This window comes from Thermobia domestica, chromosome 1 (assembly GCF_964235325.1).
Source record: "Thermobia domestica chromosome 1, izTheDome1.hap1.1, whole genome shotgun sequence".
In the NCBI taxonomy this organism is placed as follows: domain Eukaryota; kingdom Metazoa; phylum Arthropoda; class Insecta; order Zygentoma; family Lepismatidae; genus Thermobia; species Thermobia domestica.
This window is the reverse complement of record NC_137454.1, coordinates 304358413-304381841: the sequence shown is the minus strand read 5'-3', so window position 1 is coordinate 304381841 and position 23429 is coordinate 304358413. Positions and strand designations below refer to the sequence as shown.

At 38.6% G+C, this 23429-nt stretch overlaps 2 protein-coding genes across 2 annotated transcripts; both read right to left on the bottom strand.

Annotated features, from left to right (window-relative positions):
* Nucleotides 1–769: 769 nt before the first annotated feature.
* On the bottom strand, nucleotides 770–3550 carry LOC145680504 (uncharacterized). The gene has a single exon (XM_081751099.1). It carries the CDS (start codon nucleotides 3548–3550, stop codon nucleotides 770–772), a length of 2781 nt encoding a protein of 926 aa, XP_081607225.1.
* A 147-nt stretch (nucleotides 3551–3697) lies between these two features.
* On the bottom strand, nucleotides 3698–5866 carry LOC145680498 (uncharacterized). The gene has a single exon (XM_081751085.1). It carries the CDS (start codon nucleotides 5864–5866, stop codon nucleotides 3698–3700), a length of 2169 nt encoding a protein of 722 aa, XP_081607211.1.
* Nucleotides 5867–23429: the final 17563 nt, after the last annotated feature.

Genomic DNA, 23429 nt, shown 5'->3' with positions numbered 1-23429 from the left:
ATGTTGTCAACACTTCCACAAATATTATGGTGGTGGGTTCCGACATCCCTTTTTCGTTTTTGTGTGTTTAAATTCATTATGAAGTTGTATACGCCGACCAAACAATAGTTTATTGTTTTGCGCATTTAATTAAACAGATAATGGGTTACTGAAAACAACAACAATTTATTTTGCATTTGGACTTGTGGACTGTATAAATTTGTATAGTTTCTGGAATTAATAAGTATTAGAATAAGCAAATACTACACACAAACACTGAAGATCCCGCACACGAGGCTTTTGCAGGAAGGCACAACACAACACTGACAAAAACATGCGGGAGGCGGCCTAACGGTATTTTTGAAAAGAAAGACAAGAGACCGCCAGAGTAAGATACTACAAATAGAAACCATATTGACCTGCAGAGACATCTCTACAGCAAAACTGACACTACATAAAACATATATTTTGTTCCAAGTTTTGGAAATGTTGACAATAGGCTCAAACACTGAAAAAACATAAGTCTCCCTTTTCTTCTTAATTTTATGAAATAAACAGAGGGCAGAATGGCCCGAACATAGCCCCCACCTTGAAACGCTCTAGTTTCAAATAACACACGCACACAATGAATGATTGAGATTCACACAGGAAATACACTAAAAACGAAATAATAATAATAATGCGTAATAATTCTAAAACAAACAAACACACGACAAAAATATATGTCATTCATATGCAATGATATGACATGCTTGAACAGCGAGGTGCTGGCGTTTCACATGACTTCACTTTACTTTGAAGGGTTGAAAGGCAATACAACCAGCTTCGCGATGGGGCGCTTCAACTCCCCGAAGGCAGTTTTTACAGTTGCTGCTCGCACTAAGCCATCATTTCCAGGAAATATGCACTGAACACGCCCTAATCTCCATTGCTGGGGAGGCAGATGGGATTCCCTCAAAATAACCATGTCACCAATCTTGATATTGTCTCGGTTTTTCCGCCACTTCGTTCTTGACTGGAGACTGCACAAATATTCTTGGGACCAACGGCGCCAAAAATGCTGCGACAACTGCTGCACCAATTGCCACCTTTTCAGATGAGAGAGCTGGGATGAAGTGAAATCCTTATCCGGGATAGAAAGTAATGATTCTCCCACAAGGAAATGAGCTGGTGTCAGAGCGTCCAGATCGTTGGGGTCATTCGAGAGAGGAGTGAGGGGGCGGGAGTTCAGAATTGCTTCAATTTGAACTAGCGTGGTATACATTTCCTCAAAGCTCAACGCCACCTCTCCCACGATGCGCTTGAAATGATGTTTTACTCTACGTATATTTGCTTCCCAAATCCCACCAAAATGAGGTGCGGACGGGGGGTTAAAATGCCAAGATATTCCTTGTTTGCTGAGGTAGGCAGCAGTTTCTTCATTTTTGGCCGTGTGAACACTCACTCTTAACAATTCCTTTAGCTCTTTGCTAGCTCCTACAAAGTTCCGCCCACAATCACTGTAGATGTCACTAGGTACGCCCCGACGAGCCACAAAACGCCTTAGGGCAGCGAGAAAGGAAGTAGTGCTTGCATCCGCTACTAATTCTAGATGTATAGCCTTAGTGGAAAAACACACAAAAAGACAGATGTATGCTTTAAACCTCAAACGGCTGCGCCCCCGGCTGGCTTTGAGTAGCACCGGCCCTGCATAATCCACACCTGTGTGGGAAAAGCATCGGCTTGGGTTTACGCGAGAGGGGGGCAGGGAACCCATTAGTTGCGTCTCTGTTCTTCCTTCAAACCGACAACATTTTACACACTTCCGGATTATCTTCCTCACTAGATTTCTCGCACCCACAATCCAGAAATGTTGCCGTAGCGTAGATAACACTAATTGAGGGCCACCGTGGAAAGTGTTTACATGCTCGTGATTGATCAGAAGTTCAGTTAATTTATGCTTATTGGGCAACAGCACGGGATGCTTTCTATCCACAGAAATGTCGGCGTTTTGTAATCTCCCCCCCACACGCAAGATGCCATTTTCGTCAATGAAGGGAGACAAGCATAAAATATTACTCTTATTGGGAATGGGCTCTTCATCCACTAAGCACTTGATTTCAGTGTGGAATTCTCTTTTCTGCACCTCCTTTACCAAGCACAACAGGCTCTCTTCCATTTCTTCAGATGTAAGTGCCCCCTGGCGTTTCTGCACCGGATTCCTGCAGTTGTAAACAAACCTGCGACACCAACCCACTACACGCTTCAATCTTACTAGGGAGGAGAAACGGTTCACGATGTCATTTTCAGACTGCACACACATAACGGTGATACATTTTTTCTTTTCTTCCACTTCTGTAGTAAAGTCAGCGAGAGGATATGGAGGCTCTGGCAACATTGCTTCGCGCAACCACTCTGGACCGCTCCACCACAGGGGATGTTCTAAGAGCTCGCTGGGCTTTACCCCCCTTGACGCACAATCAGCTGCATTATCTTCACTCTTGGTATGCGACCATTGTGACGAAGGCAAAATTTCTTGTATTTTCGCTACCCGATTTGAAACGAAAGTTTTCCACTTATCAGGTGACTGGGCTAACCAGGCCAACACAACAGTAGAGTCAGTGAAAGCCCTTGTATCCTGGAGGTTTACACTGATGGCACTCGCAACTGTTTTTAACAATTTGGCCAGCAACAATGCGGCGCACAGTTCCAATCGGGGTAGGGAAACTGTTTTGATGGGAGCAACTTTGGTTTTTGCAGCGATAAGTCTCACGTCGACATGACCGTTAAGACGCTCTGCTCGTAAATAGGCGGCTGCAGAATAGGCTCGCTCACTAGCATCAGAGAAGCCTATTAATTGACAGCTGACGGCGTCAGAGGGCACAATGCATCGTTCGACCTTCACTTCACGGAGCACAAACAACTCATCGCAGTACTCTCGCCAGGCTGCACTTGTTTCAAAGGGGAGGGGGTCGTCCCAACCGAGGCTTTCCTTCCACAATGATTGTAACATCATCTTGGCCCTGACGGTTACTGGGGAGAGGAGGCCAAGGGGATCAAAAATCTTGGCGATCTCTGACAACACTTTTCGTTTTGTCCACACTGCTGCGGGAGAGGGAGGCACTACGTTGAACCCAAACTCGTCGCTAACAGGTGACCACTGTACTCCGAGGGTCTTGATGTTGTTATCGGTGTCAAAGTTGAATTGTAGGTCAATTTCACGCATATGGGGAGGAACAGCCTGGAGCACTTCCGGTTCGCTAGATAGCCACTTTCGAAGTTCGAAGCCTCCTTCTCGTAAAAGTTGAATCAGCTGTTGTTGTAGCTCAATTGCTTCGCTCACACTAGCTGCACCTCCGAGGCAGTCATCCATGAAAAAATCTCTTCTCACCGCCTTCGCTGCTAAAGGATACTTCTCCCCTTCTTCTTCAACTACCTGGAGCAAGCATCTGGTTGCCAAGAAGCTAGCAGATGCAGTACCGTACGTCACTGTTAACAAACGGTAGTCTTCGATTGGTGCACTTGGAGAATCTCTCCACACAATTCTTTGGAAGTCGACGTCGTCCTTGTGCACTAACACTGCCCGGTACATTTTTGCAATATCCGCACATAAGGGAACACGATGCTCACGAAAACGAACAAGAATCGGGAAAATATCGTCCTGCAATTTTGGCCCCACCATGAGCTTCTGATTCAGAGATACACCCGAAGTTGTTCTTGCACTCCCATCGAAGACCACTCACACCTTCGTAGTGGAGCTGGTGGGCTTCAAAACCGCATGATGTGGTAGGTAACAACTAGCTTCAGCTGGAATGTTTCTCTCGCTTGGGGGAATGAGTTCCATATGCCCTAACTGAATATATTCCCTCATGAAGTCGCGATATTGTTGCTGCAGGGAGGGTTGTTTAGCTAACTTCCGTTCGGTATTTAATAGCCTCTTCACTGCAATTTCTCGTGATCTGCCTAATGGGGCTGTGTTACCCCTGAAGGGTAGTCTCACCACATAACTTCCGTGCTCGTCACGGTGGTGTGTAGCTACGAAGTGTTCTTCACAGCTCCTTTCTTCTTTTGACATGTGTTTTGTAAGTGGGAGCTCTTCTAACTCCCAAAACTGGCGAAGAGCTTCATCGATCTCGCAGGAAACTCGATGTGACGTCACCGTTAGCTTCCCACTTGAAGGACCTATATTGCCAGATAGCACCCAGCCGAGACTAGTTTCTAATGCGACAGGCGTCCCGGGTGGCCCCATACACTTCCCGCTCAACATAAGTGATGGAAACACGTCCGCTCCCAACAGAATGTCAATGGGGCCCACTACGTTGAAAGTGGGATCTGCTAATCTTAGGCCCTCTAAATGAGACCAGTTTGTAGCACTAGGACACTTTTGTTTGGGTAGATCAGATGTCACTTTCTGAACTACCACAGCACGAGTTTCAAAAGTTTCACTTGTTCCCCCGAATGACTGAAACTCTAAGTCCACCATTGCACTTGCTGTCGTCACTCCTGCTCCTGTAATCCCGGAAATCACAATACTGGATTTCTTTTTCTTGAGACCCAGTTTTTGTACACAGTTCTCGGTGACAAAACTAGATTCACTCGCGCAATCTAGCATTGCTCTGAAGGGGTAATACACATCATGATTTCCTCTTACTTTCACGATGGCAGTACATAATAACACCTGTGGTACACTTGCGTCCGCTGCAACATGGGCCGTGATATTTGATTCACGCACTGGTAACTCAGCTCTCTCGTAGTGCAAGAGAGTATGATGTTTTTTAGCGCACTTGCGACACGTACTAGACGCGCACGTATCCTTTCTACACGATTTCCGAAGACAATTAAAACACAGTTTTTTCTCTTTCACTAGGGTGACACGATCAGACACTTTGAGTTTTGTGAACTCAGCACATTTGTAGAGGGGGTGGATTGCACTGCATACGTCACATAATGTTTGACCACGTTCACTGGTGGTAACATGGGAGGAAGTTTGTTTTTTGTCGCGATTCTTCACTTGTTCACTACTTCCGGCGACGCGTGTTTTCCCGCCGGCAGACACTGCGAGCGCGCGGGCTCTGTTATCGAGGAACTCTGCGAGCTGCTCAAATGATGGCTGTTCATTTGTTTTCAGAGAAAGTTCCCACTGTCTACGACTTTCACTGTCCAGTTTATCCGCGATATGATAAACTAAGATAACATCCCAGTGTTCGACTGGTTGCTCGAGCACCTTGAGGGACCGCGTGCACTCCATTGTGGTATCAATTAACTTGCGTAGGGCGGCTGGCGATTCTTGTTGTATTACGGGTTGCGTCACTAAGCGTTTAATTGTCGCGTTCACTATTTCCCTCTTATTGTGATACCGTGCATTTAAAATGTCCCACGCCTCTTTGTAGTTGCTGTCCGTGGTTTGCATCGCTTGAAGGAGTTGTGCTGGTTCCCCTTTCAAGGATGTTTTGAGGTACTGCAACTTTTGAGCACCTGAGAGATTTTTGTTATTGTGTACTGAAGCCACAAATAAATCGTGAAACGATAACCACTCATGGAGGTTTCCCGAAAACACTGGCAACTGAAACTGCGGTAGTCTTACGTCACTAGCAGGTTGCCTTTCAGACGAAGACGAAGGCTGAGCTCCTTTACTTCCCTCCAATTGGAAATCCATCAATTGAACACACATCTGCACTATTCTCTTGTCCATTTCCGCTAACTCTTCTTCTTCTTTCTCGAACTCCTCGTCTCCTGCCACCGCCGAAATATCATCCAGCAGCTTTGAACACTCCTGCTGGAGTTCACTGACCTTCGCCTGATGCACCAAGATGGCTGCCGCTGCGGTAGCGTCCAACTCTGTGATGGCTTTTTCTTCGCGCGTAATTTTTGACTTTAATGTTCTTTTCTTAATTTTTAGCGGCTCCATCTCTAAAACACTGCACTATGTTCGTGAGAAAAAAACACTCAATCACTAGTCTAATATTGTTCACAGCAACAGTTCACATAGGCACTAGTAATCCGGTTCGGAGGACCATGTATACGCCGACCAAACAATAGTTTATTGTTTTGCGCATTTAATTAAACAGATAATGGGTTACTGAAAACAACAACAATTTATTTTGCATTTGGACTTGTGGACTGTATAAATTTGTATAGTTTCTGGAATTAATAAGTATTAGAATAAGCAAATACTACACACAAACACTGAAGATCCCGCACACGAGGCTTTTGCAGGAAGGCACAACACAACACTGACAAAAACATGCGGGAGGCGGCCTAACGGTATTTTTGAAAAGAAAGACAAGAGACCGCCAGAGTAAGATACTACAAATAGAAACCATATTGACCTGCAGAGACATCTCTACAGCAAAACTGACACTACATAAAACATATATTTTGTTCCAAGTTTTGGAAATGTTGACAATAGGCTCAAACACTGAAAAAACATAAGTCTCCCTTTTCTTCTTAATTTTATGAAATAAACAGAGGGCAGAATGGCCCGAACAGAAGTAAATGTAGAAGTGTTTCTTTCATTCTCTTTCTTTCTTTCTTCTCATCTTTCTCATCCTTGCTCTCCTTTCCCCACATTCTTAAAATATGAATACTATCCTCCTGTAATATTGTTTCTCTCCACGGCCCAAGGCTTAAAGAGACCAACCTGATATAGTCAACTATTAGCAGAAGTGTACCAATAAATTCACATTAGAGACAGCGCCGTAACTTATATTTTTTTCTGGGGGGCAAGCATTAATATGTGTATTTGGGCCTCCTAGAAAAAGTTGTTTTTCTCATTCTTGGCCCCCCTCTTTCTACCTTTTGCTTACTATTTATGCCCCCCGGAGCCTGTCGGCCCTCCCTCACGGCAAGGTCTGCGGGGCCGTTACTTACGCCCTTGGGCCCATTCCATACATGACAAATTAATTAAGGGGACAACATTGACAAATCTCAAAGCCATACGAATATATGTTATTTCTAGGGCCCCTAATAATAGACGTTTCTTACTGAAGTGGGCACAAGGCTCACTTTTGTTTTATTTACCTTTTGTGCGCTGCTTTATGTAATGTAGTGAAACTCTTTAATGCTTCTTTTATAATTTCATGTTCGTATTGTATATGGATTAAGAAAATTTCGTCTCCAAATGGGCCCCTTCGAACGGCGGGGAACCTCCCTGGGGGGAAGTTGCCCCTCCCCTGTCCCACACAAGTTACGGTCCTGATTAGAGAACAAGTAAACTCTTTCGAAATTTACGCAACTTGCAAATACCAAACCCTACTAGTGCTAAAATTGATGAGTTAGTTCCACTGTTACAACTGCTATAAGGGGAAAGTAGGGGAAGGACTGCTAAGATTCGCTGGCCAGGTTTTGTGTCAAAACACAGCGCCAAGCTACAGTGAACGGACAATACACAAATAATGGTTATACTAAAATGAAGCCTTCTTCATGCATATATTTTTTAAACTAGGAAGAAACGATTGAAGTACACTAGGAACCACACAGTGTTGCTAGATGTAACCGAAGGTGTAAATCTTTTTTTTTTTTTTTTTTTTTTTTTGCAAAACATGTAAATTAACTCATAACTCATACGTATGGATGTTCTGTCGTTAATTTTCAGTTTGTTTAGTTGGAGTAGCTTGGAAACTATGGAGCAGAAAAAAGAATTTTTCATTTCCACCGATAACTAATCAGATGAGGCCTCTGTAAGAGGAAACTAGGGAAATCGCAGTTTTCATAAATTAACACTCTGAATTGGCAACCCTGCTGATGTTTCAGTGCATCAAAAGGTGTGTTAAGGATCTGTCTACATTATGCAATTCCTGAAAACAATGAAAAAAAAATTTTGAAATTATCATGATAAAATTTTTACTTACATGCACTCGGCAACACTGCTATTCATTTCTATTGGTCTATTTAAAGCAAGAGGTATACAAGAACAATTCTTGAACTATTCAAGACCTGGAAACGAACATTCGCAGTGCCATTGAAACATTAACACGTCTAATCTTCGTAAAGTTGCTGCGAACCTGGTGAAACGTGTGAACCAGGGTATGAATCAAAACAGGAGACACTCCCAGCATCCACTGTAGAGCTGAGCTGGTAACTCATTTCTGATAGTAGCAGTGTTGCCGGGTGCATGTAAGTAAACGTTTTATCATAATAATTTCAAAGTTTGTTTTTCATTGTTTTCAGGAATTGCATAATGTAGACAGATCCTTAACACACCTTTTGATGCACTGAAACATCAGCAGGGTTGCCAATTCAGAGTGTTAATTTATGAAAACTACGATTTCCCTAGTTCCCCCTTACAGAGGCCTCATCCGATTAGTTGTCGGTGGAAATGAAAAATTCTTTTTTCTGCTCCATAGTTTCCAAGCTACTCCAACTAAACAAACTGAAAATTAACGACAGAACATCTATACGTATGAGTTATGAGTCAATTTGCGTTTTGCAAAAAAAAAAAAAAAAAAAAAAAAAAATTGATTTACATCTCTGGTTACATTTGGCAACACTTTGTGGTTCCTAGTGTACTTCAATCGTTGCTTCCTAGTTTACAAATATATGGATAAACAAGGCTTCATTTTGGTATAGCCATTATTTGTGTATCACTTCAGGTTCAAAAGTTTTACTATCCCAAACTCCGGGTTGCTTTGTATATTGGACACCCTGTATAATCCATCAATCCCTCTGTACGAGAAATATTCTGTGCCATGGTGATTTATCCCTCAACATGACAAATCCTCAATGCGAACAATATGAAAATGAAAAGATAAAACAAGCGACGTCATCAGGAGTACCAACCTCAAAACACAAGAAGTCCATTAGTAATTTAAATACGCGTCTAATTATGTTCTACACTTGCACAGGTTAATTTACGAGTTTACTTGCAATAAGTAATCTTCTGATTATTTTTTTTAATAGAACTTGGACATTTTATTACTATATTATAAAGCTACCCAAGCGCGTTTCCCAGGAAGGAAAAAGGATAATATGTCCGGGGAAAAGAGTACTTTGGTAATCCTGACTTCATACGTGCGTGTGCATTATTTGCGAATATTTTTTTACATTCAAAACAAACGCAAATGTAACGTTTTGTACTGTATTAAACAAAGAATAATACATTTGTGACCTGCGGAATAATGCGATTGCGGATCGAAAGTTGTTAGAAAAATTAGGATACATAAAGAAAGTGTTGTTTAATGTACACGTTTGGTATTTCCAGAGGAATGGCTTAGTAAACTAATTCAGCTTTTGATGGTGGTGCAAATCATTCTAAATCAGAGGAACAATTAGAGTTGTTGATGGTCCAGTTAGTGTGATTACATGTGTCAGTTAACACATTGCGATCTCACGCATTTGTCAAATTGCTTTCTAATCTTATGTTGGAGGGACACCAGGTCATTGAATACATAAAATAAAAGCTTCAAATGAATGATGCATTCAATATTTGAATGTGTACGAAATATTGATTATTTACTAGTTGTCATGACTGAGAGCAAACTGGTACGGATTGGGAAAGGAGAATTTTGAAGCTTTTCTCGCTAGTCTAATAACTAGCGTATGCGTCGTTGGTGCACGGACTCCCGGGTTTGATTCCCGCTGGGATAGCGTTGAAAACATTATGATGGTTTGAATCTCGTCTTAATCCTAAAATGCATTTTGATGCCAATTGGCATCATAGTGAATCTATAACAATAACAATAATAGTGATATTCTTAAAATGTGTATATTAGCCAATAGCGCATGCCGATGCCATGCGGCAGAAATGGAGTACCACACAGTTTTCGACTACTGGCAGAGGTCGAATAGTGTGTGTCAGAGAGCATATAGAAAGCACAAAACGTGCACGTTTTTTACTTGTAAATGTTTTCACAAAACTTTTTTTTTTTTTTTTTTTTGTTCTCTTAACATTAAAAAAAAGTCATTGTTTCACGATCTTCCATACCACATGGTTTCTGCTGATATTGACACTAAACTGTTTTCACTAGTGTAATATAACCATGACATCTATCCTGTACTTGATAATCCAGAAGTAAAATATATATAGGCCCTAAACTCCAGTCAGAAAAACTGGCGATCCACTCCTTTGTGGCGATCAATGTTAAAATAGGAAGTCATTGCTTTCTATAACGTCTGGTTTGAATAGATGAATAAGAATCAGGATGGAACCTGTTCACGGGAGTATTCTTTGCTTGTTGTCAAAATCTAACAATATACCTAGTCTTCGGAAGTAGATTATGAAACCCCTCAATGGCTGACAGTGTTCGTTATGAATTTTGTGTTTGATCATTCATAACTTCGATAAAGGTGCACCGGCTTTGATTTTTATTCTTTGTTTCAAAGAGTATTCTTTCCTTATGCTCCCACGTAAACTTCATAAGATTCTAACAGTAATATCCAGAACTAGACTATGAAACTCTTCAAAGGCTAACAATGTTAGTATCGGGGCCATGTGTCCGCCCAAGAGACAAAAATCTCGAGAATCATTTCAGCAATCGGCACCAAATTTGGTTAGAATATATAGTCGAAAGTTAGGTATCGAGTTTTGGACCCGATACTCAAACCGGAAGTGGTAGAAGTTAATCATTTCCGGATTTTTTAAACGTTGGTCGCTGTAGAAGAAAATCGATAATAGATAGATCTAATTTTCTTCAATCAATATAGCGTCCCAAAAATATATTATGTCCTCATCCTTAACTCCCTACTAATGACGGAAGTGGTTGAAATCCACAACTATTTCTGGTTTCAATATTGATCTACGTAGAACGAAACTGATAACAGATAGCGAGAAGCAGTTTCTTGGAATCGATTTATCGTTTAACAATAGGTACTTATATCTTCTTTCCTAACCATCTATTCAAACCGGAAGTGACAGAAATCAATCACTTCTGGTTTTAACATCGCTCACCATAGAACAAATGCCGTAATAGATAGCGAGAAGCTGTTTCCTGTAATTAGTTAAACGTCTCAAGAATATATTCCATCTCTACTCTAATATCGTTACTAACACTGAAAGTGTTTGAAATCAATCAAAATTCGAAATCTCTGCAAGCCAAACAAATTACTGCTTCATAAATTTATCATCGAAACTAATTTTATATTAGGTGTTCATTTGTTTGGCTTGACACATACTTTTATTTTCAACGAACTTATAAAGTTCGTTACTGAATTCTCTATGTCTGTGTGTCTGTCTGTCTGTTGTTTGCGACTTTTTCAATTTTGAACCCTGCTTTCAATAGAACATCAAAAACTATCTGAGAAAGTGATTAAACTTTTCGGGTCACTCTTACCGTTACCGTGATATTGGCCGAAAAATAGTTCCAATTTCGAGAATTTAAGCAGCCACATTTCGGGAACGGTAAGTCACAGACAGATCATATTGGTATTGATCAACATCTAAGAGGATGGTGAACATTTTGGTACCAATAGTAACCGGTGGCCACAGATCAATTTGCTACTGGCTAACTGGCCACGATTTCCCAGATATTGGCCCCAAAATTTCGAATTTCGGGAGATTTAAGGAACTATATCTGGGGAACCGTAAGTCATAGAGAGATATTTTGCGCATTTTGGCGAGAAACAGAACAAGGTGATTTACATGTAGGAATAATTACTGTTATCCTTCTCGCTCCATCTCTCTATTATTTTTAAGTTCGTTCTGGCAATGGTCTTGGAGCATTCTCAACTGATTTTTGTAGGGATAGTAGTAGTGAATTACTTCTTGCTTTTAACAGTTTTACTAGTTTTTCTGCTTTCTGGTGCTTTTATTATTTTCTACTGTTTAACGCTTTTATTTGGTCAATATATATATATATATATATATATATATATATATATATATATATATATATATATATATATATATCGGGTGTTCTAAAAATGGAGCCCACGAACAACAGAGCGTTATTTTTCAGGTCAAAATAAAGCGAAAATCCTATATAATGGCATAGTCTCCAGGTGTCCCTCAGCCGCTATAGGGAATCAAAATTTCCCTGTGGCAATGTCGCAGACTAACTTGAAACCATTAGCATTGCCCTATAAATCCATCAAACAGATATATCGATTGTTATGCTAATAAGTGTCAACGTATATCGACTTTAACTTTCCATCTCGAAAGAATTTATGTAACTATTTGATAGATTTGTAGACATTCTCTGTGGTTAATTATCTGCGACATTGTCACGCAGTGCAATTCGCGTCTCTAGACGAGAACCAGACAGGTATACACTTTATGTAGGTAGATTGATTATAAAAGCTTGCTAAGTGCCTAAAATAGAAAAGTTCGGTTTAATGGCAAGATGTGGCCTATGTGCCTAACACTGCTAAGTTAAAATTGGACTATCTAGTATTCACTGTGGAAGTAGTTCAAATAATCGCCAGAAGAATGCGCGTGGGCCTATCTGCCACCAGCTCTGAAGTAAAATCTGGCCTTTTTCTCAACAATTTGGCACTTAGCACGGAATTTACACACACACACAATTTTATATATATATATATATATATATATATATATATATATATATATATATATAGGGTGGGTGCGCCATATATGGAATACGTTCCTAATATGAAATACCAGTCTATTTTGTCTGCTATGTGCTGCCACCGAATAGACTTTACGTAAACTTGTACACAGTGACACCCTCAGTCTGCGCATGAGTGGTTTGCTGCCGAACAATAACATAACATTTCCTTTCGTTGCAGAATAGTTTTTTGAAGAACTTGAGTTTTTCGGACGAACATTTCCAGGCTGCTGAATATACGCAAAGAGGCATATATTATTGTTGAGTTTGTGATATTTAGATTACATATATAGTGTAACATAAGGGCATAAAGATTCAGTACACAGAGAATCATGTAAGCGTGTGTAGGAAGATAACTATCCAAAATGGCGATTTTCCTAATATGGAATACCAGCAGGATCCTAATATGGAATATTCCCAAATAGGTTCATAGGTATGTGAACTAGAAGTCATGAAGAATAACTGAATTGTAAGTTACAATAGACCTGACATTGTTTTAGACCGAGCATCAGGGAAGTCTCCTAGTTGAAAGGTTTGGCATTTGTGTTGTCTGTCTACAGGGTGTCCATAAAGTCTGGATACATGGGGAAAAGCAAAATTTAGTTAATTTAATGTTAAAGAATAATATTTTCTACATTATTTCCGTGCTGTTCAATGCATAATTTGATGTGCTTTACAAGATTAAGGTGAAGTTGATGGAATAGGTCTGAATTGCCGTCGATTTCAGCACACCGACTGGTAATGCGTTCTGTCAGGTGATTTAAATTTCTAATCTTCATCGAATAAACTTTCTCTTTCAGCATATCTCAGAAAAAGAAAACAAGTGGAGAAAGGCCTGGCGAACGAGGGGACCACTTCACATGACCTCTTCTCCCAATCCAGTGAGGAAAATTGTCATTCAACCAATCTCTAACAGTTGCAGCAAAATCGGCAGGGGCCCCATCCTGCTGAAACCAGTCTGGAAGTCCCTCACTCAAACGCTCAATTTGAGGCATCAGTTTGTTTTCATCATGTTTAGATAAGTCTCACTAGTTATATGTTCATCAAAAAAGAAAGGTCCTAGCACGGAACGGGCTTTGTCCAACATACTGCCTGTTTCTTTAATCTTGGTGATTAATTTCCCGACGGCAGTAAAACAAATAGGTTGACAATGAGGGTGTCGAAGGTTAAATTCTTGCGCAATTTTGCGATACGATCATCCTTTTCGTCCACTTAAGAGTACCAACTCGACTCGTTCTTCTTTAGTCAGTCATCATTCAATCTGGAAAAATAAAAACAAATTACTAGAATTCCCTATTTGCCCAGACTTTATGGACACCCTGTATGTGGGTATATGTTTGTGTGTGTCTGTGTGTCTCGCGATAACTCCTGAACGCATGAATCAATTCGAATAAAACTCACAGATTAATTATTGGTTTAAATGTCCCACCTGCCATGTCGTCTACAGTGCTAAGTGAAGAGAATAGCACGACAGTACCGATTGAAGTAGTGAGTCCGCCACCACAACTACAGCCACAGCATTGCAGCACACGTAGTCGAAAGCCAGGTGGCCAAAAGTACTTACGAGTACTCCGCATAAAAACGATTTAAAAGCTGCCTCTACTTCATCACAACGGGCCTTTAGCTCATCATTGCAAGCAATTAAAAAAATGTTTAGCTTTCTAAGCCCCACCCAACTAAATCCAATCGAAACAGCCAAAGAAAAGGATTTCACACTACTACAAATTAGATAGTTAATCCGAAGAGTCAGTAAGAAACTTGAACGAAAGGAGTGACAGTTTAAGTGATCCTACTGATGATGCTGACGATGATGAGGAAAGCGGACATTGTGGTAAATTGTAGTCGCTCAGTGTAGGGGAGGGAGATTGGTTAAAATGCCCAGTTTGTAAAAGATAATCTCACGATATGTCTCCCGTGAAAGGTGGGGAAAAGTATGTTTGTGGCCATTGTTCTGCAAAGTAAAACTGGAATCAAAATTTAGACACCTTAAGACACGCTAATCCAGTGTTTGAACTTTTTCTTTTATATAGTTTTTTTTTTTACTTTATTTGTCGCACGTAGTTTGATTCCCCGAATGTTTCGTTTTATTATTTTTATTATTGGTTGTAGCTAGTAAACATGCTTATTCCAAGTTAAAAGATATTACAGCTACTCCAAAAGTTAAAATAAGTAGATATTATAGCCTATTACAGCAATTTACAAACATAGACCTAATAATGAACAAGTCAAGTTCGATAATTATCTTTGTACTACGTAAAATTGTGGTATTTCTGCTGTTTTATATTTTAATTATCTAAAGAATGTTATGTAACTTTTTGTGTACTTGTCTTAAAGACCTTCCAAATATGATATATAGGCTATAATACCTGCAACGCAACATTTGGATAATTCGAGCATGGGCACGATTCCTGCTCAGACCATCCATCCTGAGTGAAGTTTTTCTGGTTTTCCTCAGTTCTTTCAGATGTATGCCGGGATGGTTCTTTTCCCGAGACCTTTCCAATTCGTAGACTTATCTTAAGGGCCGATGTGATCTCGGTGTTAGAGGCTCGAACACTACCTTTGCTCCCTTCCTTGACCTAATAAATACATTTATTTCCTAAATAAGCAAATAAATTGCTCGAATGCATTGTCCATGCTCGAATTATCCAAATGTCGCATTGTAGGCAGACGCGCATATTTTGTTCTAGTATTCCATTTTAAGAACAGGTGGTATTCCATATTAGGAGCGGGGTGTGCCTAATATGGGAAATTGAGTTTCTTTCAATTTCGTAATATTGTAAAAAATCAATAATGTGGAACAAACTTTAATACATGTATTTAGTTTTACAAAGGTACCACAAGTATTATGATGTATAATATTTTTATTCTGGAATACACGTTTCTGAGAAATAATGAAGAAACAAAAAGTATTCCATATTCGGTACCTTTACCCTATATATAAAGATGTTATGTATTTTACAACTTAGTACATTAACTGTGAGTCCTGAAAAGTTCATTTTTACTTAAGTGTTTTTTGTTAGTATTTTACTTTAAAATATATCTATAGTAGGTCTATACTTATTTTTATAATCATTTTGGAAATTTGAGTTCGTGAGACCCAAAAAAGAATTAATTCAATTTCTGTTATTTTAAAGGGGAGAAATTGAACAATTTGGAAATCCTGAGGGGAGGCTGTCGACTGAATTAAGTTTGTATTCCAATTTATCACTGTACATAGCATGATATTTCTCATTAAAGTAATAAAAAAAGAATACAAGGGCAGTTTACTTTTGGAGATAAATTTTATTCAGACGAAATTTTCCGAAAACTCCTTATAATGTTAATTTTGTTTGAATTTCAGAGATAAATGTTTCGTTGTTAAACTGTAACATTACATGATTCCGTCTTAAGAAATGGAGCGAAAAGGTTTAGTGCGGTAGACAGTACTTTTTTTTATTTAACGAATGTTTCTCAAGTCTCGTTCAGATTTAACCATATTTCGACAAAGATATCATTACAATTTATATTTAATGTTTTTTTTAAAAAAAAAAACAAAACAAAACAAAAGTTAACAAACTTTATCTTTAAGTTACTTAACATAAGTATTAAGCACTCGTTATTATTTTAATGATACTAATCAGGGGTATTGTGTTCTGATCAATACTTCAATATTTCTTCGTGTTATCGTCCTACCAAACACTCTTTAATGCCACATTATTCAACATGCAAAATTACAATATTTTTGATAAAGCATTCCACCAAACAATCTCTTACATGTAAGTAGCCATAGTTATCATCTATACATACTAAACTTAGTTCGGATCATTACTTACGTTTTCTCGTTAAAAGTATATAATGATGATGCTTTTATAGTCCTCAGAGCATTACGTGTTTGGAGATCATTAGCTTTGATTGTTGAATTACATGGAAGTAACAGCTTAGAAATACGTGTTTTAGTTATGGATTAATAAAAGAAAAAAAAAATTGTTTTACAAATAGCGAAAAAAACGTCTTTACGCTACATAGCTTTCAAGCTCTGATCAATCATAAGTAACATTTGCTTGTTGGTTCGGAGTTTTACGTTTCTTTCAGAGCCGAGGCTACATAAGACGTGAATTTATAGCTCAATTTCCAATCCGAACTACATAAGCTCGCACCAGTAATCGAACCTTTTTTTTTTTTTTTTTTTTTACCAATTTTATGGCGTCCCGAACAGAACAATTAGGCTTAGAGTATATTTTACCTGTCTTTGATCCAAAATGACTTGTACACAATTTTGAGGAAAGAAGAAAACTAAGTTATCCAAATGTAGAAATGACAGTTTTTAAAAGTTGTCAAACTATGTAGCAAATATGTCAAATTCTCTCAACAGAACTAGAAGCTCGTTACATGTTTTTACTTTTTCAGTACCAGAACAACTATTACAATAGTAGCAAATTATAACTTTTAACTATATTTTAGTTCATAGTTCATTAAAAATAGGAATTTGAAGTACTTTCATATACAATTGTACTGTATATTTACACGTACAATCTGTGTATGTATCTGCACTTCAGTGCTCGTCAACTTTTTACAACTGTAGCTAGAAGACATAAGATGTTGTACACATAATAACTAGTAATCTTCTCTTACTTACCAATCATAATTTCCAGTTATTAACTTGAAAAATCACTGTTTCCATCTTTTCATACATGGCCTATAGCCAGAAGATACTAATCACTGTTTTGCAGCCCAAGTTCTGCCTTTGTCAGTATATTATCTAAACCGCTTTCCAGTGATGATACATTAGAATGGCTATCAAAAAAATCACAATGTCCAATAATTATATGGGGAAGTAGGCTACATGAAAATGAACGAATTTCTTTGGCCTTGAGTATTCATATGTATGATGTATGATCCGTGTTTGATCCCTACTAAACAATAAAATGCATTTGAACTTAAACGGTATCGGCCAATCTGTTGATGGTTCCAAATTAAAAGTAAGACAATTAAGGGAATTGAATGACTAATTTCCATAACCTTTCGAAACCACGATTAGGAAAATTAACAAGAAAAAAGGACTATCCCTAGATAATATTGTAGCTGCTGGCTGCTTCGAACGTTCGTACAAGGGGCACTATGTATTCAATCACGTTCATACGTTGTATATACGAGGGATGTTCATAAATTGATTATTATTTCTTTCTGTTTCCAGACTTGTATAAAAAAAAATTGCATGATGAAATTTGATTCTTAAGCTATCGGATAGGTATACATTTTACACATATAAGAAGAGCAAGATAGCGAGAATCACTTTTATTTTTAAAAATGCAAAAGAAATCGACGATGAACTTATGGCATTGAAAAGAGGGAATACTTTAACGTATAACACAGTGACAAGGTGGAGTAAATGGTTTCAGTTTGATACAACAAATCTGCAAACTGAAGAACGCAATTAGTAGTCTTCTCTGTCTCATGAATCCGAATTTAAGAAGTAAATGAAGTAGCTCATACTCGCAGACCGTCGTATTATCATTGCAGCCATTGCAAGGAAAGTAACTATTAGCTGGACATAATGGACTATGAGCTGAATATAATTAAGGTTGCCGCACGCTGAGTCCCAGCCTCGTATCCACGGGGGTCTAGGGGGACCTGGCCCCCAAAATTTTCACAGTAGGCTTACTAATGAATATGATTAAATCGCCACCCCAACTTTTACCCCCCCCCTACATTTTTGGGCTGGCTGCGGGCCTGCTGAGCCCTGCGCTTTTTGGTACCATTTCAAATGCAGTACACAAAGAAGGCCGCTGCGCAAAAGAAACGCACCGGTCAAACAAAAAACTGGAACATCGTGTTCATTCATCCAAGAAGGGTATGCCTTGCGTGCCACATGTGGTTCCGTGTTATCCTGTTGGAAAGCGGCTTTACGCAAGACCTGCATTAAAGGTGTGCCAATCAGGGTGTCTATCGGTCACAAAAGTCATGAATGTCATGAAAAAGTCACGAAATCAGAAAACGGTCATGAAAGTCAAGAAAAAGTCACGATATTTAGCTTTTGGGTCACGATTTTTGGACTGGAAAATTTTATTTTCTAAACTGTCAAAATTTACCACCAAAAATGTCTATAGTCGGCTTTAGACGCTACCAAATCGCAAGCAAAGCAGGCCTCTAACGTATGCATGAAAATTCGGCCCAATTCGCACCCAAATTCACTATTGAAATTGTCCTTCAGCTGGCACCATTGAGCAGTGTCGATGCAATTCGCATAGCATCGCGGAAACCACCTACGCATCTAACCAGTTTATTCAACTGCGGCGAAAACTTAACTAATGGAAGTAAATAACTACTTCTTCAGAGATTTTCCATCTAGGCGTGCAGATTTTGTTGCGTATCACAGATTCTTCTGTGGTCTCGTTAAAAATGTGTTCCATTAGGTGGATCGAAAATTCAAAGGTAATTGGAATCGCAGTCGAGATTATGCCTTTCTTGAAGAAATATGTCAAGTGTTTTCAAAAACGCCGGGCACAAATAATTTCCACGTTCTACAAAAGTTTTAGCGGACAACCTGGTACAAGCGAAACTTTTATTCCTGTAATCAGTAGCATTAAAACTAGAACACTCTCTAACAGATTTTCTATCAGACAAGCCTCTTTACCATTTATATTTGATGAATTGTATTCTATGGTCCACGATATACTTCTTGAAAAAGAGTATAATGTCTTCTGTCAGTCAAGCAACTGATAGCTGTGGATGTGACAAAAACTGAGAATTTTCTGGATGTTAGATCAGTGGATATTGGCTTTGATGTGACAGCAGCATGCAAAGGAATACGAGAACTTGGAATCTTCTTTTTTCTTTCTTTAGAAAAGGTTGCAGAATTTTTTTCCTTTCTTTGTTTACATCATTAATTAATCAGAAATCACCATTGCGCAGGGTTATGGTGAGGGAATCCGTATTACTAGTACTTTACAAGTACTGATCTCGAAAAGCCATGTAGCTTACGACGAAGCAGAAAAAAAAATTAAAAATTACACAGCATATCACAGTGTGAAAAACGACATATTCAAGAAGCATGTAAGTCGTTTAATTGGAAGAAAGGTTAGATGTTAGATGTATTTCTTGTGAAAATTTTCAATCATGACGAAAAACTCGTAGAATTTTCTAAACGTATTCGTGGAATGTTCCATGGAAATAGTGCTGTAGAAAGAGGATTTTCTCTTAACAAAGAGAATTTGGTGAACCTCTCTGAACAATCTTTGATTTCCCAACGTTCCATATATATTGCCATACTATCCATTGAAGATCTACATAAGGTATCGGTAACAAAGTCTATTTTCATGGCTCTGAGAAATGCATCGTTGAAACGAATGGAAACTTCGAAGCAAAAACGAGATGAGGAACACGAAACACACAAGGAAATCCAGATAGAAGCAGAATACTTTAAAGAGTTGAAGGCAGGGTTGGCATAAACCATGGTTTTTATTGAAAAAACAAAAAAAAGTTTTTTTTTTGTTTAAACCAGGTTTTTTGGTTTAAACCCGGTGTTTTTTTGGTTTAAACAAGGTTTTTTAGGTTTAAATAATTTGATCTATGTATTTATATTACATATGGACACAAATAAGTTTGTTTCGCCTTCGTGCTATTATGCAGCAAAGGGGTTGTGCTGGGAGGAGTCACATATTGTCAAATTTAAAGAGGTATCCAAACCGCTTCTCGGCTTACATCCAAGAGAAATTGTTCTCCATTTCTACTCGAAAGCTGGACTAATTGGCCACAAAAGCGATTAGTCTGCCGACTCACTCACGAAGGACTCCTGTTAAAGAATAAGTTGTACTGATCTTGACATACTTGTTAATATAATTGTCAAGTCATTTCAAAATCTTTGAAATCTTTGCGTTTTACGTCCCACGGTTATGCCGGTTAGGCTAAAGGAGACGGTGATAATGAGAGATGAGTGAAATGGTGGAATGAAGAATGTGGGAGGAAACGGGAGAACCCCGAGAAAACCCACGAGCACGGTGTTTGTCCACCACAAAGTTCACTTGGCGGGGGCGGGGATCGAACCCGGGACCCCAAGCACCAGAGGTGAACGCTCTACCACTGAGCCACCGCGCCCCCCAGTCATTTCAAAAGGACAAAAAGATAACCAGTTGCACAAATGAAACCATTATACAGAATTATACATAAATCGGGAAACTCCCGCCTTAGCCATTGGGAAAATCCTGTTATTACTTTAAATGCAAAGCAATACCGAAAAAATCCCGTTATTGCCACCCGTTATTGCTTGGCATTAAAAAAAATGGTCAACGTATCATAATCAGTATGCTAAAACTGAGGTATTAAGTTACAAATTTAGCATGTAGATACCATTCAATTAAATTAAAACTGAAAGTCCAATCCGATCTAATGTTGGAAGCTACATAAGCAGTCGATAAATTTTGCCAATTTCTATCAATATATTTAAGCAACCGTGGCTTCTTAATAGAACAACAGACCTTCAAGCATACAATTTGGTTTCGTTTCGTGTGTTTAGGCTTAACATCCTTATGTAATACCGAGGTAAGAAGAAGACTTTCGCTTAACCCGGATTTTCTCAGTGTTCCAATAATGGAACAAAAAACCTGTGTTCACTTTTGCTCGAGTAAATTAGTTTTGAAAATAGAAATTCTTGTTCTTTTGATTTTGAAGTTGAAAATAGATGTTACTGAAGTAGTTGCCTTCTCTAGACAAGTTGGGTGCTGAGAGGTGAAATGCTTGTTGCATATATTTCGGGATTTCTTTCTTCTTCGCCATGGGAAGGAAAACGTGCGTACAATATTTGTATCCTCATTCAGAACTTCTCTTGCTTTTAATATAGGTTGCTGAATCTTATAAAATATTTAGTTAAATTTCATGCGTATCAAACGTAGAATATGACGTAGATGTTCCAAAAATGGAACACCAGGCTCAAGTGGGGGTACGCATTTGCTGCATTCTCTGTTGAAAGATCTGGTATTTTGTGCACGTTTGCATTGATGCTAAGAAATTTTTATATACAGCTTAAGTCCACAATTAAAAGTATACTTAATTGACCCAGCATGCACCACGCTCATTTGTATCTGTTTGCTGAATATGCTACACTATTGAAAGAGTAACAGTTTCATTTGTAATTCCATTCAAAAGTTTTCAGAATTTTCGTTTGCATATCAATCAGATAAAACATAGTAATTGTTTAGAGTATGCACATAGGCTGTCGTAAATATTTTAGAACAGACACTTACATGTGAATAAATGAGGACTATGTAGATAACTGGCCTACAACACACATTATACCTTTAGATCAATTTAGGTTAGTTAGCTCCAGAAATAGCCCGATGTGAGGAATAGTATTTAGTAACACTTTTGTTTTCCTCTTAAGAAAATAGGTTACATATATAGTGGTCCAGTTATCAATTCGATTGCTGAATAAGTGATATATAGAGCACAATAGTAATTATTTCGATTTTGAAAGTTCTTTGTAATATTTTTCGAAATAGTTCGCCAGTTACTTGAATAAACTGTATCTTTTTATTTAGAGAGAGTTAATTGTAGAGGAGGTCCTGGCTGCCTTCGAGGAAGATGATGACTTCACTGACGCTGATATCTACATTACTCATTACTCTTCCTGAAAATGGTGCTGTTAGTGATGAAGATGGCGCAAATGAACACTAGGTTGCCAAAGAAAGAAAGTGCCAATAGTACAGCCAAGCATTGGCGCCTAATACAACAAATATATCGAATGGAATAGAACCTTGATCTGTACAGAATATCACTTAAGTCTAAGAAGTGGTGGTGGCCGTCGATATTTGCTTTCTGCATAGATCCCATTCTTCATAATGTTTGGTAATTGTACATAAAGATTTAAAGAAATAAGAAGAAAACTATTACCATCTTCATTTTCGAAGGGAAATAAAGGTTGTAAACATAATTACGAAGATGTGGCAATCTACCTACAGTGGGTAGAAAACCGAAAACATGGAATTAACTTCTAATCAGTCAATTTTGATTCTGAAGGACATGGGTTACTGCTAGCAGTAAAAGAAGGACGGTTTACAATGTGCAAAAGATCACTACGAAAATGAGTGGGAAGTACGAGGTACGTCTTCATCAAGCTTGTTTCAGGATGAACTTTGAAGCAAAACTGCAGCAATGAACTGTAATGACCAAGGATATACGTGGTTATGTTTTATATTACATTTTGCACCAAACATTTGAAATGTTCCCCCGTTCCCTCGTATATGAAATTTAGATAGATGAAAATCATATGGTTTGCCAGCCACATTTGTATCTCAGGTGAATGTTTTTTCTGATAACATTTGTATCTCATATAGAAATTAATGTAAAATCATGAAACATTTATTACGCTGTAATGTTTTAAGAACAAGACACCCACTTTAGCCTTGTGTTCCAATAATGGAACAAAGTACCTCATATCAAAACATACTTTCGTGCCTGGTGTTCCAATAATGGAACATCAGTTATTTTCAAGGTCATCAACAATATATGTGATAGAACTATGCTGTGGATCTTTTTTCATCCTAAGGAACAAAATAATGAAGTTTTAACTAAATCGAAAAGCAGAAAAAAACTTGGTCAGAAAAGGGTTAAAGTAACATCCGAAACCGCTACTTGGTTTACACTTGAAGAAAGGGTTATGGTTCAACCGAGAATTGAATATGGGGTGCCTTGATTAAAAGCTGAAAAGGAGATAATATTAATGCAGGTGATATGATATGTGGAAATGTCACTATGAAGTTCATACGATTTAAAGTTGTTGTTGTTGTTTAAACCAGTTGGTTGTTTTGAAAAACCTAGCGGTTTAAACCAGCCAACCCTAGTTGAAGGAGAAGAAAAGGAGACTGTTACAACAGATGGTTGAACCAGTTCCAACACTTCATCGATGAGCTGTCGGCTTGTCAAAGACCAATCAATGCGCATTAACCGCGAGTGAGTACGGGATCCAATGATATCCTATAACGCGCGGTATTTGAC